This window comes from Rhipicephalus microplus, chromosome 9 (genome assembly GCF_043290135.1).
Source record: "Rhipicephalus microplus isolate Deutch F79 chromosome 9, USDA_Rmic, whole genome shotgun sequence".
In the NCBI taxonomy this organism is placed as follows: Eukaryota; Metazoa; Arthropoda; class Arachnida; order Ixodida; family Ixodidae; genus Rhipicephalus; species Rhipicephalus microplus.
This window is the reverse complement of record NC_134708.1, coordinates 22,324,492-22,339,983: the sequence shown is the minus strand read 5'-3', so window position 1 is coordinate 22,339,983 and position 15,492 is coordinate 22,324,492. Positions and strand designations below refer to the sequence as shown.

Genomic DNA, 15,492 nt, shown 5'->3' with positions numbered 1-15,492 from the left:
CTTTCAGATGAAAAACTAAAACCTACATATTAAAACAGTAATTTTTAGATGCCTTGAGTGTCGCATGTTACCATTTAAATATTTGTTTGCAAAATAATTTGCATTAAATTTATCTAAACTGCCCAGAAAAATAAATAACTCTTTTTTTTTTTTGCTTATTGCAACTCTTGTTGTAGCAGCAAGAACCAATGCCAGCATCAGCATCAGCGCGAGCCGGTGTCCAAGATGGTAGCCCACATAAAGCATTTCCTCAATTTCTTAAACGTTCCTGCGGACAGCTTGAATATCCAGTTCAAAGAGCAGGTGAGTGATAGTCCGATCCGCATACTCAGACCCTAGCTTCTAAACGCTATCCTGTACTGAGCGCACGCTGTATTGAACGGTGTTTGACGTACGTGTTTCATGCCGGCTGTTTCCTTGACGCGAAACTTTCGACATCGTCGGCCGGCCTTGTTTGATTGCTCTGTCGACTCTGTATTAAACGTTCGAGGCATTGATCACGATGATGTTAACAAATATGGCACTGCGAACCAAATTTACCGTATATCTGTAACCTCGGAGTCACCACTCGTTGTTTTTGTTGCGCGATAGTTGGCTCGTGTCATGGCCGAAAGGAAACTAGCTCCACGTAGACGGTGCGTGGAAAACGTCACTGCATTTCCGACGTCGTAGTTTATCAAAAGCTACGTTGAATTGAGCTTCAGCTATCGACGTGTTAACGCTGCTGTCGTTTTCGACGACGGGAGCTTTGGCGTAGGGGAGCCGTAGTCTTGAGTGGCAGTGAAAGGGCTCGGTTAAATTGCTCTTGATGCGCATTTGCTTTTGTTTGTTTGTTTGTTTGAAAATCGCCCTGAAAATGTGCAGGTTCCCACGGTGAAGGTAGGCTCTGGAATCGAGCTAAGCGGATGTGCGCCGATTGGGCGCTACATCGCGGAGCAGTCTGAAAAAGGACGAGCCGTACTCGGTAAGGTGTTTTCACCTGTATGAACGGAGGGCTTTAAAACTGTGCGTTCATGTGGACTATTGCCTTTATTTGCTGTCTTACAATGCATTGATTTACTCGGATGAGTAATCATAGCGTAAAAAAAAAAAAAAGCTCAACGAGACGCAGTCGGACTGGTAGATTCACGTGTGTTAGATAGAGAACAAACGCTTATTAGTAAATCAGTTTTATCTTGAAGTTTTTTTTTTCATGAGTGTACTTCATACACATACAAAATCACAAGGCGTGGGCAGTGGGCTTCAGCTGAGCTACTTGGTAAGAATTTTTGTTATAAGTCTGGACGTGCAAACAAGAGAAAAGTCAAGTTGGCGTATGGGTGTTGTCTTGAGTGCTCTCTTGTGTCTGTGTCTGCATGCCCAGTCTTTTAATAGCAATTTGCACCCTGCAAAAATGGTGCTCAGTACAAATGTTCTTAAGCTGCTCAAAACATTTTTGTAAGATGTTGGCGGTATTATGCATGCAACATAATATCCATTAACTGATTTCAAATAAATTTAAAGATTTCCCAAGTCCAGCGTAGCTTCAAACTTCGAAATCGTAGCTGAAGTGTTTCACTCTCTGGCATAGGTCGGCGAACTCACTCAGACTCGGATCAGTCCTTGAGTCTGAGTCTTGAGTCAGTCCACGTAAGCAATATTCTGGCGAGTCCGGTTGAAGAAAATTTTCTTGATTGTGAGCTTCAGTGAGTTTGGCCTAACCAGAATTCGAGTGAGTCGAAAGTGCAAGACATACTTGTTGAGTGAGTTTCAGTCAGTTCCCGTTTTTTTTTTTTTTTTTTTGCCCACCTATGGTCCTCTCTACTCACCTTCAGCATTACTATCATTCTTAAACGGAGGTTAAGGATATCATAGTTGAAAAGTCAAGAAAAAATGGACATGGGCCGTGCACGTAGGCTGGATAACCACTCGTCATTAAGGATAACTGACTGGATTCCTAGAGAAGGCAAACGCACGAAGGGAGACACAAATTTAGGGGGGGCCAATGAGATTAAAAAGTTCACAGGTATAACATGGCAGCAGAAAGCACAAGACCGGGCCGATTGGCCGATCATGGGAGAAGCCTTTGCCCTGCAGTGGATGTTGTCAGGCTGCTGATAATGATGTTCAACGTTACCTAGAGTAACGTGTATAGTCAAGTCTACTCGCACTTAATCAAAAGCAGTGTTGTTCACACACCATTTCAACTGTTACTGTTCAGAGGTGCGAATTACGTAGGGGGCTGACTTGACGTCCCCCGACCCCACCAATTCTTGCAGGAATGCTCTTGATAAATGTATCTTACGTTAGGGTATTTCTGAGTCTGGGTGAGAAGTGTTTTGGCAAGTTTCAGTCTGAGTGAGTCCGGTTGAAGAAAATTTTCATGCGTGTGTGTCCGGATGAGAATGGCTAGGGAAATTTGAGTCAGAGACCGGGTGAGCCTTATTCTTTGCTTAAACCCCAGTGTTGGTTACGTCAGTTTTGCACACGAATTTTGAAGGATTGCCTTGCATAGAAATATTGTAAATTTTCTTGAAACATGAAATGCTCAGTCTTACCTTGTGTCAGAGCACATTTCAAATTCATTTATGCCAATAAGGACTTGCTGGACATGAGATTACACTGTTAAAATCAGGCATCACATTTGCATCCTTAGTTAAGTGTAGTAAAAGTATAAGCTATTCGAATTTGCATTAGAAATTTATGTACTGGTTGTCCCCCTGTTCAGCATGCAATCTTGTCATTCTTAACTGATAATCACTTCCAGTGTAGAGTAGACAATCAAGAAAAATGACAATATTCATTAAAAGGTAAATAAGCTTCACAATTAATTACTTTTTATAACTTTTAAAAATGTGATTAAATTACATTATAAACTACAGCTGCCCAAAACTAATGAAGTTAGGTTACTATTGCTTTTGAAAACTGCATTAACAAAAGTCGTTAAAGCAATGTTATTTAAGGCTTCAAGTTTAAATACTACCGTAGGTGGCTTTTTCTGTGAGCTGTCCTCGTTTCTACAATTTAGGTTTGGCTCCGTAAGATTTTCTTTGTTATTGTTCTTTAATTTTTTTGTCGATTTTTTTTCTACTGTAGGGGAAGCAAACACCCTATATTTCAGTGAAAGTAATTGGGAAAGTAATGAATAATTTTCTTGAAGTTACTTGTTTGTAGTAATTTATAACATTACCCATTGCATCAGAAGGTAGTTTAATTAATTCAATTTTTATACTGCTAAGTCTGCATATCTGATGGTGATTCTGGTTAGTTAGTGTTCTTTGTCTTTCTTATGACCTCCAATTGATGTTGAGTGTGAACATGCAAATCTCTTGTTGTCACTGCGGTGCGTGCATCACTTTTCGCTGATGCCGTACGGTCACTTTCCTTGCAGGAAAGAATGCCCAGGAGCGAGCGCTTATCCAGCAGTGGCTCGAGTATGTGGCCGTCCACTGCGGAAATGGTGTGCTCTCGTCGGATACGGCTCATAGCACATTACAAGTACGGCTGTCTCTCTACTACGCGTCATGCCGTTTGTCACTTCCCCTTTCTTCGCGCTCGTATTCGCCTACAAACTCACGATGCCTACAATTTTCGCAATTTGACCATATCGGCAAATTAGCCTGGTGTTATCAATAGGATTCTTTTTCTGCATTGATAGCTCTTCTGTAGCTCTAATAGACTGCCCTATAGACCACTACAGAGGCCATTTTACTTATCACACATACAATTTCAAGCTGCCTAAGCTTCATTGTCTACTTTTATTGTGCGCTGCAGTATCGTTAGGTCTATGCAGGTGATAGTATCACGTGATCAAACAAAAAGTGACACAAAAACTGTTTGAGATTGGTGTGAGCAACAGACATCGCCATACATGAAGCAATATAGGAAACTGCTTTGCAATTAATGTTAATAACAGGCTTAATAAACCAAAGGAATGAAATGTACTTAATGTTAACGTTTCTTCAAAGCACTGTGGAAGCTGCACTACCAAAGCTTGTGTCTGCTACCATGCCGAAAGCATAGTACTTCAGTTAACTGATAATTGTCTCATTTGCCTTGCTGAAATAAACACTGCTTTATTTAATATAAGACTGAAACAGTTGCAGGAAGTTGTCGGTAAAATACAGTTGCTGTTAACTCTGCAAGCTTCCTTTTTCTTCTTGTTTCTCAAACAGCACCACCTTTCAGCCGACTTGTTTTTTTTTTTCGAGAAAAACGTGGCATTTGCGACGTCATTGTGCTGCCGCAAACGTGCTGTTTAGTTCTCCTATGAAAATATACTCGTAATAAACACTATAATGTGCACTAAACCAACAAAATGTTTCTCGCATTCATAATTTTATGTATGTGTTTTTCTAAACACGTTAACGATGTGAGCGAGCAACACTGAAAGCATCTGCAGACTGCTGTACCACTTGCAGAGCAACATGAAAGTGAAGAGGCCCCATCTTGGTAGCTTTCACTCCAATGTCAAGATAAGTTGTCGGCGAGTGTGGATATCAATAAATAATACTCATATGTTGCCAACATTACTGTAGTATTATTAATTTCAACTTCAACTGCATTACCATCAGCGGCAGAGGTTTTCAGTCACATGAAAGATACACAAACAAGGTAGCTGCAAGTTATTATAATCACTAGTGTAGCCTGAATTCGCACAGATGGCATAGCAACGCGCACCTTTGTGTATTAACTTTTAGTGTTACTCAATACTCGGCAAAAGCTTTGAGTAACCGACGCAAACATTCTACGTCCTTACTTGATTGATTTGTGGGGTTTAACGTCTCAAAACCACTATTTGATTATGAGAGACGCCGCAGTGGAGGGCTCCGGAAATTGTGACCACCTGGGGTTCTTTAACGTGCACCCAAATCTGAGTACACGGGCCTACAACATTTCCGCCTCCATCGGAAATGCAGCCGCCACAGCCGGGATTCGAACCCGCGACCTGCGGGTCAGCAGCCGAGTACCTTAGCCACTAGACCACCGTGGCGGGGCTACGTCCTTACTTGTTCACCACAGCAGAGTGCAAGTGATTTCTGGAGCCCTTCACTACAGCATTTCTCATAATTATATGGTGGTTTTGGGACGTTAAACCTCACATATCAATCAATCAGAGTGTAAGTACCTTGGCAGTTGTACACATTTATTGCTTTGTGCTTATTTTTTTTTCATTTGGGTGGTGCTTTACGATCACTAGCTTAGGACAACCTACAGCAGTAGAAATACAAAAAAAGCACACCATTACATTCGAACGACTTGCAAAACTAACAGCGAGCGGTAGGTGTTGCTTCTGCGTACCTCAGCTAGGGTTTGTACAGTTTACCTGGATATGTCGAATATGAGAAGGATCAGAAAAGAGTTCCATACATGTAAATATTTGAAATATAAAATATAATAATAAAATATATTATTATTAATATATATTATTAAAATATATTATTATTATTATATTATATAATATTATTATTTTTATTATATTATATAATATTATTATTAAAATATATTAATAATATATTTAAGTGGCTACTGCGACTGTTGGATGTAAACAACAATTCGTTATATGCAAGTTCATCTGTAATAGAGAACCGTCAGAAACACTGCAAGTTTGCTTCAGAGGAACTTGCATGATATACTTATAGGAGTATAGCATATAAGCATATGCTACAAATTACCAGTTGCACGAAGTCACAGTAAATTGTAATACACTGCTGCTGTGCAGAAAAAAAAAAGGGAAAACAAATTAAAGGATACTTGAGCTTTGCTCTCACGAGCAGCTCGCGATAGCGTAACCAATACTCTGGCGCATCGTCTTCTGAACTGCCAGCCTGCTTCGGTTCTCGGTGTTTCAAGGAAGCCAACAACGGTGCGCATAACATTAGCCATTTCGAAGTATCGTTGAATGTCTATTGCAAACATGATTATCAAGTGCCCACTTCACCATAGGTATTCCTTTTGCGAATCAGCGAAGGGCCCGTTATGGGTCCATAGGGCAGTACCCAAACCTACGCAGCTGTTCAATTTGTTTATAGTTCTGCGGCTGACGATTGAATAGGTATGTCTGAGCACTTTGTAATGGGTGGGCCTTTAAAACAATCGCTCGTTGTTCAATTCACGTATTTCGATGCCTGGCGCGATTCTGTGCTTCTGCTACGCAATATATGATTTGTTGAGGAGACTCCTTCATTTCTATCGCGTTTTTTTTTTTTTCCGAAGAAGTTTTGACTAATTCCTTGGCTTTGTAATAGGACACCTGCTTGCCACGCAGACGGTCTGGGCTTGATCCACTCTCAGACCTGGCAACTTGTGCTATTTCATTTGCACCTTTCTCTACTTTTTGGCCATGAACAAGATGATTTTTCTCTCAGAACCAATGATGCTGGAATTTCTGCAAAACGAGCTGTTTTAACACTATTAGCATTATTACAGAATTAGCTTCTCATGGCTCACTAAAAGAGCTTATTATTGGCTACAAGCAGCTCACCTGTATCGCCTGTGTGTATTTAATGTCTGGTTATGTTCTGCGATGCATGGGTAAGGCCATAACATTTTGGACACTTGCGCAACAAGGGAACATAAAGAGCAAAAGGTTGCGACTTTTCATAATACATCAAGAAGGATATGTGTGTATGTTAATTATACTTTTACAACTCATATGTGGCTAGTGACGTTTTGTAAAGTTGGTGGATCTTTGCCTCCAAAGTGAAACGTAGGCCATATTTTTTTGTGTACAATGTACCCCTGGATATATCCCGTACCCTGCTCTACAAACTGCAGAAATTGAAAGAAGAAAAAAAGAAAGATACGTCCACAGCTCTTGCTGTAAAACCATTTTCCGTGCATTATTGTGAAACAGTGATGGACACCAAAACTCTCCTATAACCTGCACCAATACTTCAGATTTCAATTTTCTGTATATATACTGTGTGAGTTATACACTAAAAAATGTGATATGTCAAGCTTGGGTGTCACTCTGTAGTTATTTCCCATGAAAATAGGGTGAGAGAATGCTATTTATTTCTTGTTAGTGATTGCTCTGAGTTTGGGGGGTTTCAACATTTGACATTGCTTGAACTTTTCAGGAGATCGACAGCTACCTAGCAGACCGGTGTTTCTTCGTGGGCATTTCACTCACCCTGGCTGATGTTTTCCTCTACTACAGCCTCCATCCCACTGTTGTAAGCCCTCTGCAGTTTGATGTTTAATATTTGCATTCTCGCAAAACACATTTGGTATTGCTGGCACCACGCGCTTAACCAAGAAACATGGCAATATGGTCTGTAACTAACATTGGTGCCGTGGATGAAATTTCCTGGAAGCTCACGCTTATGCTTACTTTTGTTTCATAGGAAAAGGTCTTCGTCCTCATTAGCATGCAATTCATTCATTGAATTGTACCATTGAGTTTTTCTCGGTTAATCATGACGTTTCCTTTTGATGCCCAAATTGAAAAAGTTGCAGCGTGCCGTGATTACACCATCGGGTCATTGGCAGTTACCTCTCGTTTGAGACCATCCACTGTTGTGGATCAGCGACTAATGGGCTCAGCTGCCGACCTAGAGTTCATGGGTTTGATCATGGCAGCTGCCGCCTTATTGCGTTCAAGGCAGATTGACAGAGGCCCATGCGCTGTGCAATGTCAATGCACGTTAAAGAACACTTTGAAGTCAAAATTTCCGCAGCCCTCCACTACGTGGTGCCTCACAATCACTTCACAGCTTTTGCGCATAAAGCCTCAGACAATATTAGGTTTGGGGACCAACTTTATCAAAATTTTACACAAGCTTATGCATACAAACCTTGTGCATTCTAAGTGCCATCTTGATATACATCAAAGGCATATTGTAGAGCTTCTACAAACCTGAATGTATGCACCAGTACTCCTCTGAAAATAGCTGAGGGTGTCGTTCTGTTATGCCTGCTACAAACTATCGTCTTGGTGTTTCTGAATGCAGTGTTTGCTGCTTTTCATTTGTTGCCACTCGATTTCTGCTTCCTATTTCAGTCTTCACTGACATTCAAGGACAAAGAGAAGTATGGCCATCTTTGCCGCTGGTTTGACTTGGTAAGCTCTACACGTTCTTTTACAGAGAATACAAACTATTGTATTTGCTTATGTATTGAACGCACTCGCATAATAAACACATCCTCTACATTCACCCGCCGCCATGGTCTGCCGCAATCCGGCTCTAACCGACAACTGACGCCTCCTTGCGTGTTGGATCTCTTCCGAGCCCCCTTGGCTACCAATTAGCTTGCACCCTCCTCCCCTTTGCCCACTGGTGCGTGCCAAATAGTTTTTTCTATCTGTGCGTGGCACGGTCCTTGTCTTTTCTTTTATTATTTGCGTGCAACAGCCGGGTTCATAAAAGGCCGAGTGTAAAGACATCGCAGCTGACAAGCACACAGCGAGCGAAGGTCACGAAACTGTTCGTGCCAACCGTATGGTCGCTTCCTTCAAATCCGAAACCTTACCCAAACACATGCACGCGATTTTCGAGTGACAACAACAGGATTTGCTGTTGCGAAGGGCGTCGCCATCGCATTGCAGGTTTCTAGAAAGCCAGAAAAAATTGTTTATCATTCAGAAAAGACCTTGACGATTTCCGTGTCATGGTAGCACCCCTGATTCTCGCTTCAGTTGCAGTTTGCTCTTCGTGCTTGTTATCTGCACGTGCTAGTAACTTCTCATGTGTACAGCGAGGTGGCAGCCGCATTTCGTTGTTAAGTTTGTTATCAATGGTTTGTTTTCAATGCTTCAGTGGTAGCTTGGTGCAATGTCAACGCCGTTGTTGTGCGAGGTTGCCACGAAGTTGGCAAAGTGTGTCGTACCACACGTTTTTGGGCGCCCCTCGAGATTACAGCTGATGCCACTGTTGCAGTTAAACGATTGCGAGAAAAGAAAGCCGCAAAATGCTTTCATGGAGTGCGTGGGCGGCACAGGGACAGCTTGCAGGAGATAGCGCCTTCAATCACCGAAGATGAGTGAAGTGCAACAAAGAAGCTGTTTCCGAACAGTGTATGCGTATGTCTATTCCATGAGGCCAAGCGACCTAACTTATTTTTTTTAATTTCCACATTTTTTTGCTCATCCTGAAAAGGTAACCTAGGGCCATCGTTTTCATAGTAGTAGTAGTAGCAACAGTATTTGTAGTTGTACGACCATAAAATCTCAAGAAAGCCAAGATGAAAGGTACATCGACAAGATTTGGAGGGCGCCCTTGCTCTGTCATGGATCAAAATTCAACATGGCAGGGAAAATGTTGCTAAAAATAGTAAATGAACAGCTATGTTTGTAATGAAATGCTTTATTCAATGTGCATGCATTTTTTAGTTTTGTTTGTCGTCGTAGGGCAAATAAAGAAGAGTGAGTGACGGAGTGAAAATGTCAGGAAAAAAGAAAGGGGGTGCTTGCTTGGTCATTGACGCATACAGTTTATGTTCATTATAATGGACCCGCATACAACAGACTAAGATACAACATACCACCATTATACAGGTTAAGTTATGTCTGTCTATTAAAATAATGGAGTGAAGTTTGCTTTTAACAGGCTGGTACAATGGAGAAAATCATATACATTTTTTTTAATTCGACGCATAAAACATACTTTTGCCATGCTGACACGAACTGATAACAAATTCGACCACACCGCCCTGCGCAGTACTAATGGCGCGGTAATTTTAAAGTGGGGCTGGCAACGCTGATGGCTTCCTGCCAAGCCAAGACTGTCTGAGAGCACGTTTATAGCGTCAATGGTTCAGGTGTTGCAGCTGGCTGAAATGTTGCTCAATGTGATTGCATCACCGCTAAAGGGTGCCCACCCATCTCTTATCACAAATTTCTTCTCAAGCTAAGTGTAAATAAAAATATTTTAATTGTGCTTTGTGTTAGACCTTCGTCTCTCATCGCAGTTATGTTGCTAGGCATCACAACCAAAGTTTTGAAAGTAAGACGTTCTAGTGCTCCAAGCTGGTGAGTTTTACTGTTAAATTAGTATATTATTGTAAAAGATGCCGTGGTGCTGCTCAGTTCAGAGCTCTCAGACCGACTTTGGATTGTCCAGTGAGTCATGGGGGCTGCGCTGAAGTAACAGCTCCCACTGGCTAATAGGTGACCCCTTTTGAACAGATGTGCTTTCCCATGTGCACAAATAAAGAAATTATACAAAGATTATAATAGAGGTGGAGGAAAAGGCCTGCTAGAAATGCTTCATTATTGGGCTATTGTTTGGTGCTTTGTCGAGCCATAGCATCCGTGCACCTAATCAAATGGCACTCACTTATTAATTATAACTTGCACCCCAATATGAATATGACTGCTGGTGGTGATTGAAGTCTTTTGTAGCCATGCTGTCGAATATGTTCAGCATGTATGAGCGGAACTAGCCTGCCCTCTATTGCTGGGTGAAATCGAAGTGATCGTCCCGCGACGATGCAACCGCTCTCGCACGGAGTTTGGATATTACAGACTTCGGGCAAAACGGACTCGTTTTGCCAGGTTATCACAGTGCATTGTAACGAGAGTAGACTCTATTTCAATTCTCCTGAAGAAGGGTGGAGGGCGCTGGCTTGGGATTTTGCTGTGTTTATAGTGGGCTTCACACACGTCACGTGACCAAAGGTGGTGGGGATAAACCAATAAATAAAGCGAGATGATTGCAGTGATGATGATGGTGACGCTCCCTGCACGAATGTGCAGCCGTCGTAGTAATACACGTTTCGGGTGAGTGGCCCCGTAGAATGGGCCACGGCTGCACTGGGCCCCGCCGCGGTGGTCTAGTGGCTAAGGTACTCGGCTGCTGACCCGCAGGGCGCGGGTTCGGATCCCGGCTGCGGCGGCTGCATTTCCGATGGAGGCGGAAATGTTGTAGGCCCGTGTGCTCAGATTTGGGTGCACGTTAAAGAACCCCAGGTGGTCTAAATTTCCGGAGCCCTCCACTACGGCGTCTCTCATAATCATATAGTGGTTTTGGGACGTTAAACCCCACATATCAATCAATCAACAGCTGCACTGGAATGCTATGGTATTGCTCCAGCTTGGTCGTGACAGCAAAGCGGGTTTTGCAGTGCTAAACTTGAAGACCAAAGAAACAAAAAATGAATTCTTCGGGAAATCTGTGCTATAACTTAGGGGCAAAACTAATACTTTCAAATACCGACCAAGCGCTCCCCTGCCTTTGTCCGGTGACCTGAAATACCGTATTTACTCGCATCGAGGCCGACCCCGATTCTAAACTGACCCCAAAAGTCTGAAGCCCGGGAAAAGAAAAAACTTATTTAAATGTAGGCCAAACGAAAGAGCAAAGACAGCGTTCACAAAGAGAAAGCATTAATTGAACATGAAGATGAAACAAAGCAGTTGGTTCATGATGTGAATAACTTGAGAAACATACAGTCACCAGTCCTGCTCTGCGCGCTTCTTTGTAGTTTTTTTTTCCGCTCTGCTTCTAGTTATTAGCATCAGCGCTTGCCGATGTCGCGCTCATTTCTAGTCGTCGTCGCTAACTTCTTCGTCGCCGTCTTCAAACAGTGCGCAATCCTTGGAGCCATCAAGCGCATTTCTTAAAGCAGTTCTTAAAAGAGAAACGCAAAGTTCCTAGGATGTCGCCCCATACTGCAGTTCCTCCAGCGACACATATTTTTTGTCCACTTCAAAGTCCCACCGGGCTTGAACATTGGACGATGACTGCGCGGCTAGAATGACTTTCCTTTTAAAGCAGCACAATAAGGTCACTGCCTGTTTGGCTCTATTGAGCTATGCCACGCACAGACCACTCGAAGAGTGACTCAAAATGACAAACGGCTCACCTCAACACTTGACACAAAGATCAAAATGGCGGCCTGACGTGTGTACTTAAGCCATGTGTTGGCTCGGCTACAATGCCATCTATGTGTTGTGCACCATTTTTCTCAATTAAAAATGGTGCATTTTTCAAAATTCTCTAATCTAAGCTGACGCTGAAGTTCAATACACTAAAATTCAAAACAAACTATCGACCTAGTTTCAAGCCGTATTGAATCGAATCTAGGCTGATAGTTTTTTTTATTTTTTTGCATCAAACTTTAGGGTCAGCTTAGAATAGAGGATTCTGAAAAGCGCACCATTTTTCATGAAGAAAAGTGGTGCACAACTAGCACTACCTAGACAGAATTATAGCCGTTATTAACCAAGTCATCACCTGGCCCCCATTTTGATCTTTGTGGCGAGTGTTGAGGCGAGCCGTTTGTTATTTCAAGTTGCGCTTCGACTTATTTGTGCGTAGCGCAGCTCAATGGTGCCAAACAGGGGGTGCCGCTTCTAAAAGGAAAGTTGTCCTAGCCGCAGAGTCATAATCTAACATTCAAGCCGGGCAAGACTTTGGAGCAGATGAAAAAAATGTGCGCTACTGAAGGGGCTGCAGCACGGGACAACTCTGAAATTTTGATTGTGCGCTCTTCTAATAAGTGCGGCATATTCAATGCGCTTGATGGCACCGAGGGTTGTGTGCTGTTTGAAGACAGCGACAAAGAAGTGAGCGATGATAGAAGCAGCGACGACGGCTCAGAATGAGCGCGGCATCGGCCTAGAAGCAGTGCGAAAAAAACTACGCCAAAGAAACACACACTGTTTACGTATTCGTGTTTTCACTGGTTATTTAAATATCTTGCTGCTTTGCTTGTATGAATTCATTGTACTGTTCTTCTTTTGTTGTTATTATCGCCGCAATGCTTCATATGTGTTTACTGTAACTTTTTTTTGTATTCACTTGTACCCACTCCTGCCTAAGGTCTGAAGATCAGACCTCCAGTATTGTAATAAGTAAATAAAATAAATAAAACAGGACCAGAGGCTGTATGTCTTTCAAGGTATTTGCATCAGGAACTAACTGCTTCGTTTCATATTAATGTTTAATAAATATTTCCCCTTTGTGAATGCTGTCTTCACTGTTTCGTTCGGCCTACATTCTAGGTAAAGTTTTTTTATTTTTCCGAGCTTTAGGCTTTAGGGGATCGGCTGAGGACCGGGGTCGGCATAGATTCAAGTAAATACGGTTGTAAGCGCCAATGACCTTCAGTTGTAAGAGGGAGGGGGGGGGGGGGTGCTTGGTCAGCGATTTACGGTTGATGTCGAAAGGGGAGACAGCTTTGCTGTCTGACGACTTCCACGATTCAGAACTGGGGGTGCTTGGCCGGCATTTTACGGTTCACGACAAAAGGGGAGACACCTTTGCTGTCTGATGACTTTCACAACTCAGAAGTGGCTCGAATTTTTTCTTTTACCCGAGCCCATTCGGGTAGACCGAATCATTGGGATGACGAGGTGTCCTCTGCTGTTTCTCAATGCAGGTTCAGCATCAAGAAGGCCTTCGGCAGAATCTCCCGCTCGTGGTTTTCAGCAAGACCCGGCTGTACATCTAACACTACGCCCCTGGCCACGCTTGCCCGAGTCCATCACAGGGATGCATCCCGGTTGCAGCGCCTGCTACGATGGCGTACTTTATTGTGATCATTTCCAACATTGTCTTTTTTCGTTCTGCGCTCTGATATTGTATGTAGGTTTAACTTGCAAAAGTTGAGCCTATTTGTCTACGTAACATTGACTTGTGTAACTATTGAAACCAGTGTTCTTTTTGCTTCGACAGGGTAGGTTTGTATGCACACTTGGTTGGACATCTTAGGGCACATTCACGCTAGGGAATTACAGATGTTGCATGACCAACCACAACTGGAGACCAAAAAATGGCGAATTAGTGCAACGCTGATTTTTAGGGCTTGTGAAACCAAATTTTTCTGTGGTTGAAAGGGAAAGCGCATGCTGATGCATGGTACCAGTTGGTACTGGCTCATGATAGGACGGTTCATTCACACCACGAGTTGATGAAGGCTGCACTGGTTCACCAGCTGGCTGACCACAACTGCACGCAACCATGACTTGTGTGTTTCTCACGTGGGATTATCTTGTAATTAAGATAGTGCAGTGCTGCCACCACAGAAAAAGAGCGTTGTAAGTGTACACCACCGCACCGTTCATGCATCAGTGATTAGTCCATTAGATTAATGAATTCAATGGCAAAGTGGAAGCATCATGTAGTCGCTCACAAACTAGAGAGCCAGTGAAGTTGCTTTCCAAACCTGAATGGCCAATTGCGACCAACCGTGATTGGTGACCGCAACTTGCAGGTCCGAATGCGTTTTTATTTTTCTAAGTGGCGCCAAGAAAAGGATGCTTCTTTTCCATCTCTGTTCTACGTAGTACACTCGTGTCACATTTCATGTTTATTAGATGCGCGTCGGTCACTTTTTACCGGTAACAGTTCTGATGTGTACGATTTGTGGGATGCAGTTTCACTTGTGATATCATCAAGGGCTCTTTCAAGTGTCTTGTCTTGTTTGTCGGAAGTGACCAATGGATGTCACATTCATGGTATAACGTCCCCTACATTCTCGGTCACTGCGACGCTTTTCACACCTCTTCACATACGTGGCAGACCTCATTCCTTCAAAAGGAATGATCTCAGGCTAATAGCGACTGAACGTGTGATTGACTTTCTGGGTCATGTAGAAATAGGTGGTGGTAATGTATTCGTGATCGGCACAATGTTCTTCTGTCTCTTGTGTGGCATAGGCAGTTGCTAAAAGTAGCTGCCAAGTCCAGCTGTCCTTTTTTTGCTCGTCTGTCACTATTATCATATGCTGGCATGTTTGTTTTCTTCACCCAATGTACCGGGCTAATTTCAACAGTTTTTTATTTACTGTGCCTGCTGTTGACCTGTTCGCCTTTTTGTTATTTATGCACCCAATAGTGGGTCTTTTCTAAGCATGTACTTTGGGCATTGAGAACTTTCTGTTCACGTGCAACCTATTTATTGATTTGTTACGATTCACTGTTGTCTTCTGAATCGGTCTGTTTTGCGTTCTTACTCCTAAAGTAGCACTGACATGTGATATTTGTGAAGAAGCCTCACATGCCGTCATAACCATTTATTGAACTCTGTGTTGATGTTATGTAATGGTTCTGTGAACACCTGTGCTTGTACAGCATTTGGCGGTTACGTTTAACTTCATTGCATTATTATGTTGTGTACTTTTCTCATCATTTTGTTTGACTTCCTGGGCAGCGTACGCCAAGTGTCTTGCTACATAATCGTCTCGAAAGCTCTCGGTGAACAATACTGGCCGTACGAAAGATGTTCCTAATTTCCAATTCGCCGAAATATCCGAAATTATTATCAACGGCTTGGTTTAATTACCACCGATTTCAGAACATGCTGCGAGTCCTAATTGTATCAGGATGCAGCCTTCTGTTTAGTTTTGTCATAATTTTTGTTTAGTACTCAATGTGACTACGTCATAATGGACAGTGTAAATTGTCATTCTGTCTATCCGTTAAAGGATTCTCTCGCACAAGATTCATATTACTTTGTACTGATTTGATGCCGCAGATTTGTTTTTTCTGATCTCTGTATCTATGCCGTCAATAAAATTCCGATTGGCAATCATTCGCCCATTTTTATTTTAGGCTTTATTGTGCAC

The 15,492-nt window shown here is 42.5% G+C and overlaps 1 protein-coding gene across 1 annotated transcript; it reads left to right on the top strand.

Annotated features, from left to right (window-relative positions):
* The first annotated feature begins 170 nt into the window (after positions 1 to 170).
* AIMP3 (aaRS-interacting multifunctional protein 3) lies at positions 171 to 13,910 on the top strand. The gene is made up of 6 exons (XM_037415628.2): positions 171 to 303; positions 865 to 964; positions 3,371 to 3,477; positions 7,062 to 7,157; positions 7,985 to 8,044; positions 13,306 to 13,910. The coding sequence occupies exons 1-6, from the start codon at positions 226 to 228 to the stop codon at positions 13,375 to 13,377; spliced, it is 513 nt and encodes a 170-aa protein (XP_037271525.2). The 5' UTR covers positions 171 to 225; the 3' UTR covers positions 13,378 to 13,910.
* Positions 13,911 to 15,492: the final 1,582 nt, after the last annotated feature.